The following is a 16,514-nucleotide window of genomic DNA, read 5'->3' as shown; positions in this document are numbered from 1 at the left end:
CATCTCATTTCTAGCACTCAGATGTCCATAAGATATCTCCCTCCATATTTGCAGTGTTCAAAGATCTCCCTGAAAGTTTTATTTTCTTAGAATTGTTGACCATGATTTTCCTATAGCAGTTATACAAATTAGAAGCACATGGGCCTTATTTTAAATAGTCAAATATTTGTTCTATCCATTATAAATCCTAAAATAAAAATTGTTGAAATACATTTCTAGCAGCTTTTCTTATAAAAGTTTTACAGTCACAAAAGGCAAATTTCTTGTTTTAAAAAATATAATTCTTATCTCATAATAGGCAAGTAGTAAAAAAAAGAACTTTTGCACATCAACCAGTGCTGTTTTGTCATCTTCTTGGGAAGCAGTACATTTTATATCCCAGCTTCGATACATACACACGTAAATACAAGTTACAGATCGAAACATTTGGTCCTGTTTTGCTGTTCAGTTCAGTTAGTCTCTCAGTCCTGTCTGACTCTTTGCGACCCCATGAATCTCAGCATGCCAGGCCTCCCTGTCCATCACCAGCTCCCGGAGTTTACTCAAACTGATGTCCATCGAGTCAGTGATGCCATCCAACTATCCCATCCTCTCTCGTCCCCTTCTCCTCCTGCCCCCAGTCCCTCCCAGCATCAGGGTCTTTTCCAGTAAGTCAACTATTCACATGAGGTGGCCAAAGTATTGGTCTATTTTGCTGCTAGAAGGTCAAAAATCAGAGAAGTTGAGAGAAAAAAGCCTTTGCTGTAGTTTTATAAGTCAGCTCATGGAATGAGAGAGGGCATTTCTTCTGAATGACTGGAAGAATGACTTTTTCTAAAGATGGATTTCTCTTTTGCTCATCTTCAGAGGTATGTGGTCATGAAGGGAGAGTTTAACTATTCCAGTTATTGGTCTAAGTAAATATTGTCACATTTACTTAAAGTGGCTTGAGGATAAAAGTGGCTTTGCTTTAGTTAATTTTTCATTTTTGTTTATATTTGATGTTATGTATTTGACAGTGAAAACATTCAGAATTCTCAGTATATTTATGAAAATCGTATTTTAAAATCCCAACTATTTGCATTAAAACAATTTATTTTTCCTCAATGATTTACAGATGAAACCAGCCTGTATAAAAGCCCTTACTCGTATATTCAAAATATCCGATCAAGATAATGATGGTACACTCAATGATGCTGAACTCAACTTCTTTCAGGTAGCCTTCTTTTATTTCAGATATTTGTATATCTTGATTTTTTTTTTTTTTTTTTTTTGCTGAGAAAAGCTATAAAAAATTTATTGGCATGACCAATGGTATTTTGATAAACATGGGTCTCTCTCATGTAAAATCTCTCTTTCACATCAGGCTATTTAATCTCTACCTATGGGATAAAATCTCTTTTGCTTAGGAGTTGAGGGGACTCTGAGAGAGTGTCATTTCACAGTGTACAATGGGTGTATTAAGAATGACTTGAAGTCTGAATTCTGAATTATTTTTACTTCTCGGTTTTGTATAACATAGTTAAACAAAGCGCTCTGTGTTTTAGGAACTCGATGGGGAAGGTAGGGAAAACATGCCCTTCTTGGTCTGACATGCTTTACTTAATACAGAGTAGAGGCTGTCCTAATTCAGAATTTGTTGCCTTTGCTTGCAACTCCTTGTCTTAATGTTGCTCTGTGGATTAATATTTGTATTTGTGACTTTAATGCTGATTTGTTTTTAACTTTATTTTTATATCTCTTGCCAGAGAATTTGTTTCAACACTCCCTTAGCCCCTCAAGCTCTGGAAGATGTCAAAAATGTGGTCAGAAAACATATAAGTGATGGTGTGGCTGACAGTGGATTGACGCTGAAAGGTGGGTGAAAGGTGCTTTTCTCCCCCTTTCAAACTTTTAAAAGTTTGACAGCAGGCAACAGTCTTTATAGTGCTATCTAGATGTTTAGGGAAACGTCTGTATTTACTAGTGTACCTAAAAATCTAACCTGGATGTTTCAGAGTTGGAAGAGGCAGGCCATCGGTGGGGATAATTACCTCCACTGTCAGTATCAATTAGAGGTAGGGAAATTTATTGGATTTCAAGAGTGCAGAGTTCCCTCTGAAGATAAAAGAATTCTGAAACAAATTTATCTTAAAATTCTTATTACTCATAAGCATCCTCTAAATAGAAATTGTTTTTAAGGAAGACATTTTATCTCCCAGTCAAATTTACCAAGTACCGAATGTTCCAAGTACCAAGTAAAATATGTTATAGCGCCACAGTGAAATCAGAAATCAATTATCTTGTTATAGAAATAAGCATACAGATGTAGAAAATGATTTCATTTGTTTTTATCATATAACTTTGTGAATGTCAGTATACACCTTGGGATGTGTTTTTGGCCCTTTCATCCAGTACCACCTTTTGCTGACCTGGGTGTATATGTGAAATGATTCTGAAATCAGCTCTTTGAGACACTCGTGAACTTGGTTTTGATCTGACCTTCAGTATGCACAGCTCGTACACATATGTTCGTGAGTGTAGCTCTTGCCATTGTGTGTTACATGCTTGTCTCCCATGTGACCCTGTACCCATTTTCACATCAGCTATATTTACTAATTTATTTTATTTCAGGTTTTCTTTTTTTACACACACTTTTTATTCAGAGAGGGAGACATGAAACTACTTGGACTGTGCTTCGACGATTTGGTTATGATGACGATCTGGATTTGACACCTGAATATTTATTCCCCTTGTATGTACCTTTGGCTTCTAATTGATTTCACTTGCCAGTATTTTAAAGTTTTATTTAGCACGTAGGTAGTAGGTTTTGAGCTACTTGGGAATAATTTAGTTTTATAGAGCCGTTTATAGCAGGGTTTGTCAACCTCGGCACTGTTGACATTTTGGACCGGATAATTCATTATTGTAGAGCCTGTTCTATGCGTTACAGGATGTTTATTAGCACATCCTTAGATGCCAGCAACACCTCTTTCCCTAGTCGTGACAGCCAGAAATGTGCCCGTGGGAGTGAGATGATCCCCACTTAAGATCCACTGATTTATAGCATGGCTCAGCCTCTTGGTCTTCTTATGGAGAAATACAGTTATCTTTTAAATTCATTTTATTGAGGAAGGAGATGAGAGAAGCTAGATGAACTTGTTTTTAGAATCAAAGGAGTCAAAAATACATTGGTTAGCATTTTCTTAGCATTAGTCTTTGTCCTCTTTGAGTTTTATAGCCTGTTCTCAGTTCAGGATAAAGTACTTTTCCTAAGCAACCAGTCTCTCTGTGGTTATTTTCCTTTAAATAGTGATGTGTTTAAGCTCTGTTTGTTTAGCAATGAACCCAGCATCATCCTGAAATAGGAGACTGCCTTACTGTAGGATGCCTTTCCTGTACCCAAGGGAAGTAGGCTTCTCAGGGAGGTGACTTCCCAGGATCTGGCCTTTGAGCCTTTTGCCGTTTTTCTTCATTCTTTCAATAGCACATGATCTTCATGTCCTCCTTTTTTTAATTTTAGCATGGTACTGCTAGCTCTCCTTGTAAGGGTTCAGAAAAACTGTCGTTTTTTTTCCTTCCCCATCACTGAGGAAGCAGAAGACTTTCTGGTTGGATTCTTGGTCCACTAGTCAATTCTAAGTTGAAACTCCCCTTGTCAAAGTTATTCAAACTTCGCTTAAGTAATTTCCCAGATTTTTCAATAAATATGTATGGAATGAATGCATTTGTCCCAAGACCTTTTTATCAAGCTTTCTTTTCTGTGCCATTTATGTGGGTAGATAAATTCTACAGAACGTAGAAGGTTGCTTATTGCTTTCTAAAGAATGACAGTAAGGAAACGCCATCTTTTATGGCTTTGTGACTTACACTGAAATCTCTTTTAATTTCTTTGTGCGCTCTACCTTCAATTTTTTGTAAAATAACCCCTTTAGAGCCACGTCTTGAGTCTCATTAAACTCTCTACTCCCGTCCTTCACATTGTGGAAGGATAGGTACATAACACAGATTTTGCGATGTCACTTTGCCTTCAAGACAGGATAAAGCTGAAGCTTCTTAACCGGGTATAGAAAGTCATTCATGATCTGTTCTGCTCTGACTCATTCTCTGCCTTCACTCTAGAAGTAAATACTAAACTACTTCTAGTCCGCAAATCAGATATTATTTCCCACCCTGGACTTCTGCCCACGGTATTTTTATTCTTCCTCCTTCTCCCTCCAACCCAATTCATGTCTGTTATCCTTCAAGTCTCAGTTCAAGTGACAGTGTCTCTCAGCAGTGCTGACACCTTCCCATCCCCAGACCAAGGTGTCTGCTTTCTCAAGAGCTCCCCTAGCTTCTGTAGTTTGCCCACTTAGCGGTTGCCTCTTTCTGTTGAGATAGTAAGATTATCTACTTGTCTTCTGTCTCCAGCTTGAATGTGGTTCCTTAGAGGTAGGGAGCCTGTCATGTTTTCATGTCCCCAGTATCTCGATGCATTGGATAAATGTTTATTGATTCAAATTTAGGGTGGGTCAAAAATCAAATCAGGCAGAAATAACATTTCTTCACATCATTTTCAACTCGTTACAATGTTGATACTGTGTAAAGCTCATAATTTTGACTTACAGTTAGTTTGTAGGAGAAGGTACTAGAAACTGATTACAGTTTAATCAGTATTGTCTGTACATTTTTTAATACAACTTGCCCTTCAGATAGTTAAGAAAGTGTATGTGTCACCTTGGAAGGAGCACTACTGTGGCTCTTCTGGGGATTACCATAGCAATGCAGTGACTTCCCCTGGGAAAGTCTAAATGGCTGCAGCAAACATATTCTGTAAGTGCTTTCATCTTACAGAAAGAACTTGTTGCCATTTCATATTCATTTCTCAAATTAAATTTTAATATTTGATTAATGATTTTACTTTTTTTTTCAACAGGCTAAAAATACCTCCTGATTGCACTACTGAATTAAATCATCACGCATATTTGTTTCTCCAAAGTACTTTTGATAAGCATGATTTGGTAAGCTTTCAGCTGCAGCTTTCTGTGATATATGATAAAATGTTTTTCTGTGAATAACATAGCTCTATTCCCTGAGCTATTGGGTGCTCATGTCATGTGTGCTAAGTCGCTTCAGTCATGTGCGGCTTTTTGCGACCCCATGGACTCTAGCCCACTAGGCTTCTCTGTCCAGGGGGTTCTCTAGGCAAGAATACTGGAGTGTGTTGCCATTTCCTTCTCCAGGGGATCTTCCTGACCCAGGGATCAAACCCATGTCTCTTACGCTTCCTGCATCGGCAGACGTATTCTTTACCACCAGCCCTGCTCATGTCACAGAGCCAAAAATTATTCAAAAGCTCTTAAAAGTAGCAAAAATACTTTTTCTTATTTACTTTATTATTTTCTCAAGATGAAAAGGTCTAGTTTCTGATAGATTCTTGCATAGGTTTCTGTACATGCATGCAAGGAGTTTTCTTGATAAAATGTAAAATTTATTTTCATGGGTTTTTGGAAGCATAGCTTTACAAGATTAGGAGGCTCTTGTGTTCGGGAATTATCCTCTTAGATATCTAAACATTATGTATACTTCCTTGTGTATCTTCAGGATAGAGACTGTGCTTTGTCACCTGATGAGCTTAAAGATTTGTTTAAAGTTTTCCCTTACATACCTTGGGGGCCAGATGTGAATAACACAGTTTGTACAAATGAAAAAGGCTGGATAACCTACCAGGGATTCCTTTCCCAGTGGACGTGAGTATAGAGCTCACTTCTTTCCTCTAGAGTTACAGCTGCTTTGAAATTGTGGTGCATTACATGCATTATTTTGTGAATTTGTCAGATCTTATGAAATGCTTCAATCTTAGCTGTGAGCAGGATTTATTAACATAGTGCCACTGCTATCTCTAAGATGAACTATAGATGTTTATAAATTTATCAGGAAGGGATGTGGTTGCTTTTGGATTATGTCCAAGGAAATAGTAATATCAAAATGGAACTGAACATTAATACTTTAAAAACAATTTTATTGGAGTATAGTTGATTTGCAATGTTGTGTTTTGATACTTTTTTGGTTAAGGGAATAGAAATCATCACTGTTACTGCACAATCCTTTTATTTTTGGAATATGAGTGTGTTAAGTCACTTTAGTCATGTCCGACTCTCTGCAACCCCATGGACTGTAGCCCGCCAGGCTCCTCGGTCCATGGGATTCTCCAGGCAAGAATATTGGTGTGGGTTGCCATGCCTTTCTCTAGGGAATCTTCCTGACTCAGGGGTCAAACCCTAGTCTCTTCTATCTCCTGCATTGGCAGACAGATTCTTAACCATTAGCACCATCTGGGAAACTCATATTTTTTGGAATGTGGGGAGAGCATATTTTACAAAGTGGAAGACACTTTGAGGGATTGTTGTTTGCTTTGAATGCACTCAGGCTTAGTGAGGGTGTCTACAGTCTAGTTACAGCAAAGTTGACCTATTGTCTAGGGCGATAGGAAAATCCTCTGCTTGTGCATAATGATTTAATGCTTTAGCCTTGGTGAGAATAACTTTCTCAACACTAGGATCTGGTCTCTTTTTTCAACTCATAAGAAAGGCTAATTAATTTCAAGTGCCTTTCATTCTTTTAGTTTTGCACCTTTTGCAAACCCTTTCAGTATTAAGTCCTTAACTAGCCAGTATTTGCAGTACAGTATGTGACTTGGGAAGCAGATAACAAAATATCTGTGCTTTAGATCTTGCCTAGAGCACTGGGTGCTCTTGGTGCTCACTGCTCGTCTGTGTGGCTTTGCTCTTTCCAGGCCGATGGAGTAGATACAAGAACCCCCTCCACCCCTTATGTTGCATTTCCTCTTTCTTCTCTACCCTAAGAATGTCACAGTAGGAAGAGCCATGGTTGGGCACATGGGAAATTAAAGCAGTCTGACAAAAATTATCTCGGTCTGGTGTTAAAGCTATTTGAGCTGTTGTGATTTTTTAAAATAGATATTCTTTTAGAAACTTCCTGCATTTTCAACTTTTTCCTAGGCTCACAACCTATTTAGATGTACAGCGGTGCCTGGAGTATTTGGGTTATCTAGGTTATTCAATATTGACTGAACAAGAATCTCAGGCTTCAGCCATCACAGGTAAGTGTGTAAATACCCTTAATTAGATTTTTCTTTTTTCAAGATTCCAGTTTCATATGTAAAAAGAGTGAAAATAAATGCATCTTCATTAGTCTTCCTGTCTGTACTCTTGTTTGCCCATGATTTGACAATCTCCTTTGAATTGAAATGCTTGATTTCTTGTTTATCAAGAAAGAAAGAGTAAAGGTTTTACTTCTAGTCTACCCCTGAGGGTACTTCATGGATGAAAATTAGGAAAGGCTATAGGCATTATGACCAACCTAGATAGCATATTAAAAAGCAGAGACATTACTTGGCCAACAAAGGTCTGTATGGTCAAGGCTATGGTTTTTCCAGTGGTCATGTATGGATGTGAGAATTGGACTGTGAAGAAAGCTGAGCGCCAAAAAATTGATGCTTTTGAACTGTGGTGTTGGAGAAGACTCTTGAGAGTCCCTTGGACTGCAAGGAGATCCAGTCAGTCCATCCTAAAGGAGATCAGTCCTGGGTGTTCAATGGAAGGGCTGATGCTGAAGTTGAAACTCCAATACTTTGGCCACCTCATGAGAAGAGTTGACTCATTGGAAAAGACCCTGATGCTGGGAGGGATTGGGGGCAGGAGGAGAATGGGACGACAGAGGATGAGATGGCTGGATGGTGTCACCGACTTGATGGACATGAGTTTGAGTAAACTCCAGGAGTTGGTGATAGACAGGGAGGCCTGGCGTGCTGCGATTCATGGGGTCGCAAAGAGTCAGACACGACTGAGCGACTGTACTGAACTGAACTGATAGGCATTAAAAGTATTTACAGTCCCTCTTGTGTTTTAATTTTCTTCAAACATTAAAAACAATGGGTATTAATGCATGATCCTGATATTGAAGTGATTGTGCATCTCAGTTTTATAACTTTTTACCACATTAATAAATGTTTTACAGATTTTGTAATGTTAAACAGGCATCCTTGCCAAACAGTGTGCTCCACTTAAAAAATATATAGATGTAATATGAAATAATAAATTAGGGAACTGATCATTTCAAGAAATTTTTATATCCTAATTAGTGGGAAAAAATAGGCACATATCTTACAGGAAGCCCTGTTACAAGACGACAGCTTATGTGAAATTGACAGAGCAAGTACCCTTTAAAATACTTAACCAATTAGACAGTATTTACTTCAGCACCAAAGAATAAGGAACTAATTAGCCAGCATGAGGTTCTTTCACTCAACAAAATATTGTGGACGTATTTCCGTTATCAATAAGTGTATTTTATATATCTTTAATATTATATAATGTATCATCATATGGATAGTGTATAACTTACTGAACTATTCTATAATTTTGTGTTTTTTATCATTTTCAGTGTTCTGCTACTATAAATAGTGTCTCTGGTGAGCTTTCTTGTAGTCAAATCTTTGGGTGCAGCTTAAGGAGGTCTCTTTCCCTCAAGAAAGATGCCCGTTGCACTGCTGATACAAGATTATTTTCAGCACTGCCTCTTTTACAGATTTACCTTGGAAATTTAGAGTGCCTATCACCTTTCTGTTTATAGACCCAAAAGAGTAAGGTTTTGAGGTGGCATCTTTCAGTTTATAATTTGTTACGATGCAGTGTGTGCTACATTCATTGTAATTTTTGTTCCTTTTGGGGATACTGTTTTCTTATGTAAAGGTACTATTTATTTGATGATAAAATAAATACGTGGTTACTAGAAAAAGTCAGTTGTAACTGACTTTCAGAAATGTACCTTTTTCACTAAAGAGGCCCTTCTGTGTTATCTTCTGTACTTCATTTAACATACAGGTTGGCTATCATACAGTTTGTTTACTGATCAAATGTTTCATAAAAATAATAAATATTGTAAAAAAAATAATAATAATAAATAGCAGTATCATATTTTGCAGAAGGCGAAGTGAAGGCTCAGTGAGTGTACGTGGTACATAATTAGCTTTTTATTTTCCTTTTTAGTAACAAGAGATAAAAAGATAGACCTTCAGAAAAAGCAAACTCAAAGAAACGTGTTCCGATGTAATGTAATTGGGATGAAAAACTGTGGGAAAAGTGGAGTTCTTCAGGCTCTTCTTGGAAGAAACTTAATGGTGAGAGCTCAGAAAGTTAGAACTTTACTCAGTGGATTTTTATAGTCATGTGTTTACATAATTTTTTCATAACCATTGACCTTTTTAGATGATACATAGGTGTAATAGTAAAGTACAACTAAAATGTAACAGTAATCTCTTTGAACTAGCTTTATCTTTGCTTCATTGGTGTTAGCCATCGTTTTTTTTTTTTTTTAACTTTTAGATGGAGATTAAATAAATACACATACGAAAGTATCAGACACAGGGCTTGGCATGAAGTAAAGGTAGCACTCTACATTGCTGACATCTGATTGTGACGACTGCCTTGAGTAAAGAGGTTGACATATTTTCAGGTGAAATAGCAGGCCAAATCCTAGTGTAATGAGAATTGCCAGCAGGTGGCTCAGTGAGTGCAGTTTACTTCCTTGTCAGCTACTGCTTTCCCTTTCTACAGAACAAATGCATCTCTTATTTTAGAGCCTAAGAACTAAGAAACAAAATCAATATGCTCTTTGTACTGATAAATAATATATAGCATAGGGAAGAATATCCTTTTTTCGGTAACACACCCACACATATACACAAGTACATGTGCTGATGAAAACTGGTTACTGTGATTTCTTACTGTAAATACTGAGATTTTTGGTTGTTTTCAGAGGCAGAAGAAAATTCGCGATGATCATAAATCATACTATGCAATTAACACTGTTTATGTCTATGGACAAGAGAAATATTTGTTGGTAAGTTTTCTGCATATAAAGATTATTAATTATTGGGTACATTTTTTAAATGACTCTTTGAGAACATAACTGGATTTGATTTAACGGCTTTTGTGTGGTTTTATTTTTCTACCTGACTTAGTCATTAGATTTAATTTTAATTCTCTTAAATCTGTGTGGTGATTACATGGGTGTAGATACAAGTAAAAATTTATCTATTTGTGTGCTTACGTGTATGTAATACCACCATAAAAAAGTAAAAAAAAAAAAATGCAATCCACTTTGCTCTTTCTTTCATTTATATTTTTAAAATTACATCCTTTACTGTTGACTAGAAATTAGTTTGAAGGTTTTAGTGCAGGTGTGTGGTAATTTATCTGTGGTCAGTGATAACCTTAATGTACCATCCTTTGCTTTGTGTTTTTGATTGGTGGGGAGGAAGAGTGGTGTGGTAGAAAGAAAAAAGACTTGGGAGTCGTGTGTATGTGCTCAGTCATGTCCAGCTCTGCCACCCCGTGGGCTGTAGCCCATCAGGCTTCTCTGTCCATGGAATTTCCAGGCAAGAATACTGGAGTGGGTTATCATTTCCTTCTCCAGGGCATCTTCCTGACCCAGGGGTGAAGCCAGGTCTCCTGCTTGGCAGGCTGATTCTTTACCACTGCGCCACCTAGGCTTCCCACTGGGAATCATCTGAATTCAAATTTTGGTTTGAGTTATCTTTGGCAGTTGACCTAATCTCTGTAACCTGTTTGTTATCTTTAGTAGGTAGAGAATGCATGTTAAGGGCTTACCCAGCACACTTATACTCACTCACTAAATGTTAGTTTCTGTAGGACGTTAATCACCATTTTTCATCTACAAAAATCAGAAAGCTACTTGTTTATCTCTGTGTCTTCTAATGAGCCTGAAAAATTATGCTTAACTAGTATTTTTTTTAACTAGTATTTTTAAATTAAGTCAAGTTAAGCAAGTAATAAAACATCATGACTTTAATTTTGCATCAGTGTTATGATACTTACGTTTCTCATTGTCTTTTTCTTTTTCCAAGTTGCATGATATCTCAGAATCTGAATTTTTGACTGAGGCTGAGATCCTTTGTGATGTTGTGTGCCTGGTATATGATGTCAGTAACCCTAAATCCTTTGAATACTGTGCCAGGATTTTTAAGGTTTGTTTCAATTTTGGCCCATAACTAAGTTTAACTTTGTAAGGAGTTTAATGGAATAGTAATGTGTTTTCTAACCAAGGAAATGCAAGAAAATTATCTGTGGAGCTTTTTAAAGATACATACATCCTATCCGTAAAGGTTCTGGTTTCATTCTGAGGTGGTACAGTCCCAGACATTTGTATTTTAAAAAATACTTTTTTCTACAAGTGATTCTGATGTGCGTCCCTGGTTAAGAACCTCTACATTCGTGAAAGTTCTTAGGAATGCACATGGTTTACATATTGCCAATTATACCAAGGAGATTAATAGAGCAACGAGATAAACATGAGGCTTCAAAAGTTGTAAGTTACAACAAGATTCAATAAGAGTAAAAAAACTTTATGTACAAAGGAATTTACTCTAGGATTGTTTTTAATAGCAAAAACCTGGAAATAATCCACATATCTAACAATAGGAGGGTAGTTTACCAAATTGAGATAAAATGATCCTGTGAAATTTATATAGTCATTAAAAATAATGGTTTTGAATTCTGAAAACATGGGGAATTCAGTATTTTTCAATAGTAATATCCAGCGTGACTGCCACTATGTAAATATCTGTGTGTGTGTGTGTGTATAAGGACTAGAAAGTGCTTAAGGACTAGAAAGTGAAAGTGTTAATCACTTAGTCATGCCTCTTTGTGACCCCATGGACTGTAGCCCGCCAGGCTCCTCTATCTATGGAATTCTCCAGGCAAGAATACTGGAATGGGTAGCCATGCCCATCATCTCCAGGGAATCTTCCCAGTCTAAGAACTGAACCCAGGTTTCCTGCATTGCAGGCAGATTCTTTACTGTCATGGGCTACCAGGGAAGCCCTAAGGACTAGAGGTAATATAAAAAAATGAAAATAGTGTGTTTTAGGATAGAAGAATTTAGGTAGATTTCTATTTCAAAGTATTAGATCTTTTAAAAAAATTTTTTTAATTATAGTGAATTTGAAGAATTGTTATAGGTTTGTATCGTTATCTGCATTAGAAAAGTGGCCCTGGTCTTATTATGTCACTGACCTAGACAACTGCCAGTCCTTGCCTCTTCATTCACTTTCTCCCTGAAACTGTGGATGATTTGCCTATCTAGAGAAAAATTTCAGTGCCCCTTGAATGAAATTTAGTAATTTTTGAGCTTGTCATCAGATTTTGATTTCACTTTTTATTCTATAGCAACACTTTATGGACAGCAGAATACCTTGCTTAATCGTAGCTGCAAAGTCAGACCTGCATGAAGTTAAACAAGAGTATAGTATTTCACCTACTGATTTCTGCAGGAAACACAAAATGCCTCCACCACAAGCCTTCACTTGCAATACTGCTGATGCACCCAGTAAAGATATCTTTGTTAAATTGACAACGATGGCCATGTACCCGTAAGTACTTGCTCTGCCGTCATTTTCATGTTGCATGGTTTGTGGTAACATCGCATGTCATTGTTAGCCATGAGGGTGGAATCTCTGTCACATGGAAGTTGTTCAGCAACAGAGACTTAGTAATGAGAAGGGACAAGTTTGAGTAAATGCAAGTTTAGTTTGAATACCAGAATAAAATTGTATAAACATAATTATATAAAGTATGTATAATATGACAATATTTGAATATTTTTGAGCAGGCTGTAACTATCTTAATAGGATAGTACAGTAAAACTCAGCCCCTCACCCAGCATTAAAAAAATAAGTCTTACTACCATTAAGTGGGATTGACATCATGCTAATAAAGCATTTTCATATGAACAAAAATTTCATTTTTATATTTTTTTCTGCTGATTAATTGACTTTGAGTATGTGAAGGATTCTAAAATCTTTTATGAATCTTTGTTTAAATTATGGGTATGTTTGAATTCAGGATATAACATCTTTTTTTAGTGCTGTTAAAAGCAGTTGTAATTGGAATTCCCTCTATATAAATGTTTTACATTAAGTGTTATGAGCCACAAATTTTATGTACATTTATTGTATATCTGTACATGCATATGCACAAGCACATAAGTGTGGTCATCTTTGTAGTTTACTAACCGCCTTAAAATTGCATGGCTCTTAATGGCATTCTCCTCAAGTACTGTGTTCGTGTAAATTCTGTTCTGTGACAAGGTAGTTTTTCAGGCAGTGCGTTTCTCAGAACTTCATAGTTTATTTTATTTATTATTATGCTATTCTCTAAGTTATTTTTTTCTTATGAAAACTACAGTATAACAGAGTAGTACTCAAAAATTGCTAGAAGCTGAGGTTTTTCAAAAAGGGTGTTAATTTGTACAGATTTTTCAAAGCAGAGTTAATTTTATTGCTATTCCATTAACTAATACATTTTAAAAAATGCAGCAAACCCTTGAAATTCTATTTGTATTGGAAGAGAAGTCATTCCTGTTACTATTAGATAAGCAAAACCTTATTTCTGTTTTACCTTTGCTTTAAAACTCTCATGTATGTTATCTACAGAGAGGATCATTACAAAGACAGACTCTACCGAGACATGGGCAACACTGATAGAATAGAGAATTTGAGAAAAATCTGGGTCTTTCTAAAAACTGCTTTGTAAGTTACTTTTTCTTTATGGCTTCCTTTGTAAGTTACTTTTTCTTTATGGCTTCTGTGGAATTTTGTTGACATTTTCTTGTAGATGACCAGATCTCTTTCACCATAATTAGTAATTATCCAGAAACGCACTGCTTGGTCAGTCTTACTGCCTAGCTGTATACTATGGTGTCTTTTTTTTTTTTTACTATGTAAATGCACTATCTTAATCTTGTAAATAACTGCAACCGTGTTTTTTGATCTGCATATTTTAAAATTTTACTGCAATATTTGTGAGTGTGTGTGTGTGTGTGTGTGCACGTGTGTATATGATAAATGTACATACATGGACACTTGTTTATATGGTTAATCCAAAATTACTTCTCATGAAGCATCTCCCTGTTGCTAAGCATACTTTGCATCCCTCCTTTTTGGTGGGCGGAGCCTGTGTATGTTGAAGAGTCAGATTCAGTTATAAAATAACAGATGGATTCCAGTATGACAGCTGGCAGTGACTTAGTACCAGTGCTGTGTTCATCATCACAAGTCAAATTTTAAAATGGAGTATCTCTAGCCTATAAGAGTCTTTTGAAAAATTAATTCTTGTTTTTCTTCATGTTGAGAATTAGGCATTATTGGGATGCTGCTAATCTCCACAACCATGCCACCGTGTGCTGTGGTCTCATCAGATCTCACAAGCTAAGCCAAGTCAGTTTGGGCCAGTCCTTTGAGAAGGACTTCTCCTTTAGAGAAGCCTCTAAAAAATGTTCAGGTGTTACAGGAAGGGATGTAATTGATTCATCAGGTAGCACTCTTCTGAGTGGGTTCTGCGCCAGTACCTCTTGAGGGGTGGTGTGATGGCCTTGTATGTCTGAGTGGCTCTGACCCCCGAGCAGTCACTGGGGACCCCCTACTTTGGTTTTTAAGTGGAGGTTAAATGGCTCCACGTGCCTGTACCAACTAGTGCAACTCACTCAACCAGAAAGGAGTCAGAAAGCCTCCCTAAATTTCTTATCTAAGATCAATTGGATCCATTGTTGATTTTTACACCCTTACCCAGAGTTTCATGTTATCATACTTAGCTGCTATGTTAGCAGATACTTAGCTGCTGGTAGCAGATGAAAATTAACCCCATATTTTGGGTTCAAGTAGAAATACATGAAGCACTTTGATTTCCTTGGGGAGCCATGGTGCTTGAAGGATTAAAGACGATGTTCATATCTCCTCAGGTTGAATATACATACTCGTCTTTTGACTTTTTTGTGTATTTGTCACTATTCTCCTTCCTGGTTTTCAGGCATGTGTGTATCCTGAGGGAGGAGGAGGGGGTGGTTATTTCAATGCTAGCCAACTCTGACCTTTCGGTGGATGCTGTGGCTTACTCAGTTTTTCTTTTATTGATTTAGATGAGGGTGCCATCTATTGCTGTGCATATTTATTCCACTAAAACTCTTGTACTAATAATTCTATCCCCCCTCCAAAAAAAGCAAACGTGTTAGCTGATTTTCCTCAGATTTTCTATAGGGAGGGAGGAGGGAGCTATTGCTGTTGATTATATTTTTTGTAAACGTGGAATTCTGCACAACTTTAGCATGCCCCACGCTGTCCTTTTCCTTAGTGTTGCTTATGCCTAAGTCTTTTTTTTTTAAGTTGGCACACTCTGACTTGTGCCGTATTTGTAAGTAAGAACTCAACTCCTGTCCTTCTGTGTGTTTTCGCAGCCATGCCCGGTTACGCTGTATGTGCACCTGCAACAGGTGTACCTTTTGCATCTGTCAGAGCTTCCTCAACTCAGACTTGCTGCAATCTGTAAAGAACAAAATCTTCACTGCAGTTCTTAACAGGTTCTTAACTTTATTTACTGGGTACCAGGCATTCTGTTAAAATACAAAAGGAAAAAAGTGGATGACTATTTATTACATAGATACTCACTACCAAGACAACAAGCCAACTGATGCCCAACTAACTTCCACTAAAATTCTCACTGTGGTGACAATGTTTAGTTCTGGAATCATCCTCAATGTTTAAAAATTAGTAGATATATTTAGGGGACTATAAAGTAAGATTTTTGCCTTTTTAATTCAGAAAGTTAAAGTGTTTTTTAAATTAGAGGATAAAAATGTGTAGGGAAATTGAAAATCTTTTGACTGAGAGTTGCAGAAATAGATTAGGACTTTAGTAAGGAAAAGAGACATTGATCCCAAATGTTATAATGTATTCAGCTTGTATTAAAATAGTACAACTTATAAAACCATACTAATGTGAACAATGTCTTTGGTTTGAAAAACTTGTTTAAATTATTTATAATTTTATTTTTTTTACTTTTTAAGTACCTTGGATATTTATTTGAAAAGAAGACAATAGCCAACTTTAAGGATTCAAAGGAATATGGAAAAGGAAAAAGATCTATAGCACTAGTTTTTTAGGTCTTTATAACTGAACCCAACACATGAAGTTTGCCTAGAACATAATACACTTTTAAAAAAGAGCAACAGCAACAACAAAATAGGTTGTATACAGTCCCTCAAAGCAGTAAACTTAGAAGTTATGTTCTTATTCCAGTCATGCTGCCTTTGTTCAAATTGATTTTACATCTTGTGAGCATTTAAGAGCCTAATTATTTTAATATTAATTTGTATCTAATGTCAGATTTTTATGAAATAGGTTTTTTAAATCATCCAGATGTCATTGGGAGCAGGGTTTAATTAAGACACATGATCAAGCTAAGTAGATTTTGGTTAGAAATGAATCTTATTTGGGTTACTGTTGGACTCCCACTGAGGGCCAGAACTGTACCAAATGAGTAGGCTGGTTTGTGTCCACCAGCAGTGTAGACATGGCTACTAAACGGTGAGGCTACATCTTATATGAATCAGAAACGGACTCTGCAGGCATCCTACAAGAGTTTCAGTGATGTTTTTTGAGCACTATCAGCTCTGGAATAAGAACGCAGCTGTCTCAG

General features: G+C 36.7%; 1 protein-coding gene across 15 annotated transcripts in view; it reads left to right on the top strand.

The window, feature by feature from the left end:
• RHOT1 (ras homolog family member T1) overlaps positions 1-16,514 on the top strand; it is a 61,499-nt gene that overhangs the window by 33,359 nt on the left and 11,626 nt on the right. For 9 of the 15 annotated variants that reach the window (XR_006341181.1, XR_006341182.1, XM_043903086.1 and 6 more), the window contains 12 exons: positions 1,097-1,195; positions 1,728-1,836; positions 2,593-2,713; positions 4,877-4,961; positions 5,545-5,690; positions 6,963-7,063; positions 9,012-9,142; positions 9,781-9,864; positions 10,892-11,011; positions 12,213-12,415; positions 13,478-13,573; positions 15,274-15,396. Coding sequence is in view for 13 of the 15 variants with exons in the window: in XM_043903086.1 (XP_043759021.1) it covers positions 1,097-1,195; positions 1,728-1,836; positions 2,593-2,713; positions 4,877-4,961; positions 5,545-5,690; positions 6,963-7,063; positions 9,012-9,142; positions 9,781-9,864; positions 10,892-11,011; positions 12,213-12,415; positions 13,478-13,573; positions 15,274-15,396 (1,418 nt within the window). In the remaining 2 variants the exon portion in view is untranslated. The remainder of the gene's footprint in view (positions 1-1,096; positions 1,196-1,727; positions 1,837-2,592; positions 2,714-4,876; positions 4,962-5,544; positions 5,691-6,962; positions 7,064-9,011; positions 9,143-9,780; positions 9,865-10,891; positions 11,012-12,212; positions 12,416-13,477; positions 13,574-15,273; positions 15,397-16,514) is intronic. The other 6 variants (XM_043903095.1, XM_043903085.1, XM_043903094.1 and 3 more) reach the window with 3 other exon arrangements.

The sequence above is a fragment of the Cervus elaphus genome, chromosome 5 (genome assembly GCF_910594005.1).
Source record: "Cervus elaphus chromosome 5, mCerEla1.1, whole genome shotgun sequence".
NCBI classification, from domain to species: domain Eukaryota; kingdom Metazoa; phylum Chordata; class Mammalia; order Artiodactyla; family Cervidae; genus Cervus; species Cervus elaphus.
Note: the sequence above shows the minus strand (reverse complement) of the source record. Positions and strands in the feature narration are given on the sequence as shown.